Source organism: Pseudorca crassidens, chromosome 16 (genome assembly GCF_039906515.1).
Source record: "Pseudorca crassidens isolate mPseCra1 chromosome 16, mPseCra1.hap1, whole genome shotgun sequence".
NCBI classification, from domain to species: Eukaryota; Metazoa; Chordata; class Mammalia; order Artiodactyla; family Delphinidae; genus Pseudorca; species Pseudorca crassidens.
The window spans coordinates 9,537,960-9,543,959 of NC_090311.1; the positions used below are offsets into that span (position 1 = coordinate 9,537,960).

At 53.3% G+C, this 6,000-nt stretch overlaps 1 protein-coding gene across 6 annotated transcripts in view; it reads right to left on the minus strand.

Moving 5' to 3' along the window:
• BTBD16 (BTB domain containing 16) overlaps positions 1-3,891 on the minus strand; it is a 42,946-nt gene extending 39,055 nt beyond the window's left edge. For 5 of the 6 annotated variants that reach the window (XM_067709170.1, XM_067709169.1, XM_067709166.1 and 2 more), the window contains exons 1-2: positions 3,532-3,676; positions 3,063-3,206 (exon numbers count right to left, since the gene is read on the minus strand). In XM_067709170.1, coding sequence (XP_067565271.1) covers positions 3,063-3,123 — 61 coding nt within the window. In that variant the 5' untranslated portion in view covers positions 3,124-3,206; positions 3,532-3,676. Of the gene's footprint in view, positions 1-3,062; positions 3,207-3,531; positions 3,677-3,780 lie in introns of those variants that run through there. The other variant, XM_067709167.1, reaches the window with a different exon arrangement.
• Positions 3,892-6,000: the final 2,109 nt, after the last annotated feature.

Here is a 6,000-nt window from a genome sequence, read left to right on the forward strand (position 1 = left end):
TGGGCCAGCTTCCCCGACGATCTGACACAGCCACTGTGACTGCAAGACCGGGACACTGATGCTCACACTGATACAGACCCCCCTCCCCCTCCTCTCCCTCCCTCCCCCCTTCCTCTCCTTAGGCTGTGAGCAGCGAGAGGGCCAGGGGTGGGCCTCCATCACCTCTGCGTCCTGAGCACCTAGCTCAGACCTGGCACCAGGCAAGAGCACAAAAGGACCATTAGCTGAAGGATGAGTGTGACCAAGGCGTCCTCCCAGCGGCTCCTGAGACTTTGCCCCACAGAGCTCCAAACAAAGGACCCCCGCCACGGAGGGCTTCCAGGGGGAAGCAAAGGGGCAGCCCGCATCACCGCCAGCCTCCACAATCCACTCAGAGTTACTCTGAAATGTGAGTTACGACACACGGTGCCCTCAGGTCTTCAGCGGCGTCTTTGGCACGAAGCCAGAGCCCCTCCAGCAGCCCCAAGACCCTCCCACTAGTCTCCAGCTCACCAGGTCCCAAACCTGCCTCTTCGTGGTTTGTTGCCCAGGAGATTTGTGGCGCTCCCTCTCTTCCCCATCAGGGGCCCGCCTGATCCTCTGCTATGGAAGGGAGCTCCACACCACCACCTCCCCCGAAACTGGCTTTATGTTCCCTCCTGGACCAACCACCTGCCAGTACACCGAGTATCTGTTGGTTTACGATCGGCCGGGCAGGCACGCTGGACGGTGAGCCTGCCATCCCGTCCCCCGGCCCCGCACAGTCTTGCACACACTGGTGCTCAATAAGTATTGGCCGAATCGATGGATGAATGGATTCCACGGCCAGTGAGCTCAGGGTGCCAGGTCACGCAAGTGACATGAGTCAGGAGCCCAAAGTATGTCACAATTTGCAGCTACAAAGAATGCAGAAAAAAGAGAACAAAGGTCCACTTCCCTCAGGCAAACAAGGCCGTGGAGCGTTCCCTCACCACGTTCTCGGCACCTGGCTCTGTTCAGGCTCGCATTCGGCCAGTGTTTATTGAGCACCTACTAAGTGCCAGGCCCTGTTCCTGGCTCTGGCTCACTTTCCTCCCCTGGATCTCTGCACAGTCTCCCCTCTGCCCGCTCCATCCTGTCACTCACCCCCACGGGGGGCAGCAAACAAGAGGATGCTGGCAAGTGCCTGACACGTAGCAGGTGTTCATGGGGCACCGTTAGGATCATCATGTATCACACAATTTCTCACGCTTTCTCATCACTTCAGGCGGGCTCGTCTGTCCCCCCCCCCCCGACATTAAGTCCCTAGCACAATGCCTGGCACAAGTTAAGTGCTGAGCGTCTCTTGAAGGGAGGAAGGAACCTTATCGGCTAGGTCAGAGTACGTGGAAGACAGTTTCCGTAAGTAAAACTTCACAATCCGATAGGAAAGTGATAATCTGATCATACGCCTCTGAGGTGCCCCCAAACCAAAGTGGTTTGTGTTTAGTAAAAGAGGGTCGTTTGTGTTTGGATCCTCCTAGAGCATAAACACACGCTGCTCTGGTACAGCCGATCCTGGACTCTGGGTGGAATGAACATGAACGTGAGTGGCTGGGACAGCCCCGTGTGGCCAGCACAGGGCTGCTCCAGGGGAGCTGTGTCTCTCAGCACCCACCACTCCAGGGCTTGGTCAGGAACTTCCTCTGCTGCTAACTCCAGGAGAATGATGCTCACGTTCTCAGGAACAGAAAAGCAGTAACTGTGAGATGCGTATAGAGACCATCATCGAAGGCACGTGAAGGGCTGGGACCGTACCCACTGAAAGCCTTGGAGACATGGGTCCCAGGGTCTGACGCCGTTGGTGGTGCTTGCAGGGGAGACCCCGGGACGCTGTGACAGCCCAGGCACTGAGGTTTCACTCCTGCACGTGACCTGATGTCCCCCAGCCGGGCCCAGCCTCTAGCGGGGGGCTTGGATTACAGCAGCCGTTTTAGTAGGGCCAAATCTGAGTGGGACCATTCTAGACTTACTAAAAACATGACAACTCCATTCTTCCCTTCCATATTCTCTGGATTTTCATTGTACTCACTGTCCGAACCCCAGTGGCCTTCCACTGGTTGCCCAAGAAGGGCTGTGATCTGGGCACAGGGGCCATGGGAGAAAGAGCTCGGTCCCGTTTGAAGACACTGGGACAAAGGCTCAGGAAGATCGTAAGTGTGAAGCCTGTTACAGTTCTATGGGGACGCCACGGCCTGCTCTTGGCTCCCAGCTTGGCCGGGAAGGGCTGAGTCAGAGGCTTTGTGGCCGGGAAGATGCCGGCAGGCAGCCAGGCTCCGTCTCCCGACTGGGGGCTCCGGCAGCCCGTCTGGCTCCAGAATGTCAGGGCTTTACTGCCACGTCCTGGAAATGCAATCCCATCCCGACTGGCATGCTGGCTGCCTGGGAGACCTTGAATTTTCCACGGCACCTGCCTATGAGCTGTCCGGAGGCGATGCCAACCATATTACCTGAGAAGAAGCTGGCAAGGCTGCAGGAGAGGAACTTATGGGACAGATAAGGGGCAGCTGGGGATTATTAGGATTCAAAAAAGAGAAAAAGAAAGACGTGACCTAAATACTTTTGGGTATGAGGTGGCGTTAAGAAAAGAGAAAGAAAAGGAAAAGAAAAAATGAAATTGATGTACACTTGTAAACCTCCAACCAGCACTTAGAGCCAAACAAGCCACAGATGTCAGAACTATGCCTTCTTTCTAGAAAGCCCATCAGAAGCCTCAACACAACCCACTTTCTCTTCTCAAAGAAGTAGGGAGGGCCTCCCTCATAGCTGGTGGACAAGAATGGGTTATTATGAGAACAAAACTGACATTTACTGACTACTCACTATGTGCCAGGCATTGTTCTAGAACTTCACACCTGTTACCTCCTCCACAATGAAACACAATAAGAACCATTATCCCATTTTAGAGCCGAGGAGACTGAGGTTAATCCTGTAATGAGATCACACCATGAGCCTTGGTCTTAACTGCCAGAGTGACCGTGGTCTCCAAACAGATAACCGAACGCCAAGCTGGGGCCTCTCTAACCAGAGAGCCCTTGGGGGTCCTGCTCTGGGTGAGAACATACCTTGCAGAAGCTTCTCCAGCTCCTTCTCAGGGTTTGCATTGCCCCGGGCCAGGGCCATCATGTAAAGCTTGGTCAGGGTCTCGGACTGAAAAAGCTGGGGCTGATGGAGTTCCCACCTGAAGCCAAGGCATTCGAGAATCACACCTGAGGAGAGGAAAGGATGCTGAGCAAACGTTTTAACGACACCCCGACCTGAAGATGCTTTCACTCTGTCTCCCACGTACTCTCTGTCCATCCCGTTATCGAGCAAACGAGTGGGCAGGCGGCTTCGCTAGGAACAAAGTTCCAGCCACGGGGAGCTTCCTGGCTCCCAAGCGGATACGATGGGCACAAGGTAACTTAGAAAGCGGTAAACGTCCACCAGAGCTGCCGACCAACAGAGGCACACAAGCTGCCCTCCAGCCTGGGGGCTGCAAAAAGCTTCGTGGGGCAGGGACGCTGGCTGCAACACTCTTGGAGGGGGCCTCACCTTGCCTCCCCCGTTGCAGTGTTTCTTAGCCTTGGCGCTGTTCATATCTGGAGCCAGATAATTCTCTGTGGACGGGTCTGTCCTGCGCTGTAGGATGTCTGGCAGCATCCCTGGCCTCCACCCACTGGATGCCAGTATCACCCGCCCCACCCAGGAGTTGTGACAACCCAAAATGTCTCCGGACATTGCCAAATGTCCTCTGGGGAGCAAAATTGCTACCCGGGCTGTTAGTGTCTAATTATTACCCACCTGAATGTCATAGAAAAAACCCCATCACCAGGGAGCAGGGTTCTCATCAGCATTGCTTTTCTCGAGGGAATGGAGATCATCAGAAAGCCCAGCTCACAGGCATGAAATGGGATTACAGTGTGAGGAGGGTTCCTTGCAAACTGTAAAGGATTTATGCTGGGGAGTCTCACCCGGGGTGGCAAAGATGATAAGAAAAAAAGAAGAGACTTGAATAGGAAGGTAGATGGAGGATCCAGGTGAGACATGAGAGGCTATGGGCAAGGGGGGCTCTGCAGGCTGGACCCCTGAATTAGCACAGAGCTGGGAGGAAGGGAGCCATGCTCGGGGTGATTCCCCCCGAACCCTAAATCCCAGCGCTGGACAGAACCTTGAGGTTCACTAGCCCCATCTACGTATTTCTTGGCTTTGCTATTATTTTGACCGCATGACTTTGGGTACCTGTTTCCTCTCCTGTTATTATTATTGTTATTCACCCACTGTATGATATTGTTTGGTGCTGGGAGTTGAGAACCTGGGTTTTCACCTCAAATCTCCGGTCACCTCAGGTGACAGTCTGGCTATGCCGGATTAAAAGGAATCTTGCCCCGTAATGGTGATTTTAAGCAAGGGCAGAATTGCGGATAAAGTGTGTCCCCTGCGCCCCCTTCCGCTTTCAGGATGGCAGTGCAGGGCAGACATCACAACCAATCTGGAACTCTTTCTCCTGAGCCCGGAGGCAGCCTCACACTACTTCTCACTCCCTGCTCCCACCATCAACCAGCGTTGACGGGTGAGAAGAAATCGATTAGCCTCCGCCGGGGAAGGAGGCTGGCTCTGACCTCAGACAGCCACACCGTGGGGTGGGGTTTATCCAAAAAAGCACCATCAAGAAGCTGACCTGTCCAGGCTCCTCGTGGGGCTCAGTGAGCCCTTCCCAGCTGGACGGACCCGCTCTGACTCCTCACCCTACCTCAGATAAGTCTTCTTGGACGAGTGCAGATGTGGACATCCAAGTCACGACTGATTAAAGCCCAGAGGGACACAGAACAGCTGCCCCGGGCCCGATGGGCTTCTACTTAGTCTTCCAATCCAACCTATTGATTAACATCGGCAGGTTTGTATTTATCATGGCCATTAGCATATGAAAATGTGTTTGCCAAGCGGCTTCATTCATTGTGCATTTGGGAAATATTTCCAGTCACACCTATTACACGAGGGACACTGTGCAGTGGGCAGGAACAGAACTCACAGACTGGTGACCAGGCCTCTGGTCTGGTTTTCCTTCCATAGAGACCACAAGCTACCCCGAGGTCAGCAACATTCTGACGAATCCACTGGTGACAAGAACTCACCTGCCTCCGCGCTTTGGATGGCCTTGTTCTTCAAAGTCTCAGGGAAGTTTTCCTGAATTTGTGAAATGCATAACCTCAAGAAAAAATACAAACAAAAAATCCAGGCGTTCATACTGACATTTTTTTTTTCTTCATCTGCAACATGTATGATTCCAGTGTAAGCATCCCTAAAGCATAAATGAATCAGTCTTATCATATCTCTCCCTCTGGGACAGTTTCCTCGGGTCACTGTGTGTCTGCCAATTTGACAAACTGTAAGCTCTGTCTGATGACCGGCTCAGAACATTAATCCCTGTTTTCAGTTTGCGGGTAGATCTTGCCAAGGAGGTATTTGAGGCTACGTCTGGCTGCCTAAATGACACCTCTTTGGGTGAGTGTCTAAAACAGTGCCTAGCATATAGTAGGTACTCAATACATAACTGCTGGAGAAAGGGAGAGAGAGTCCTGGCATGTCTGGAAAGTTAACTCAGCAAAACTTCTGGTTAGGGTCATGCATGCCCCAGTCTCAGTGTGCCCACAGTCTAAACACAGAATCTACTCTGAGGGAGTTTCCTGGTGGTCTAGTGGCTAGGAGTCTGGGCTTTCACTGCCGTGGCCCTGGGTTGAATCCCTGGTCAGGGAACTGAGATCCTGCAAGCCCTGCAGTGTGGAAAAAAAAAAAAAAGAACCTACCCTGAACTGAGCCCCAATCCTCTGCCAGGAAATGGTATCACGAGCCTCCAGTTGCCCAGGCCAGCATCCTGAATGCTGCCTCACCTGATCGCTTGCCCAGATCTAATGAAATGCCTTTTGAATGCAGCCATCTCTCCTTGGGTGAATCCTTGCCCTCACTGCTGTCACCTTCATCCAAGCCACCATTTCCTGCCCCGTCACTGCCAGTCTCCGGGCC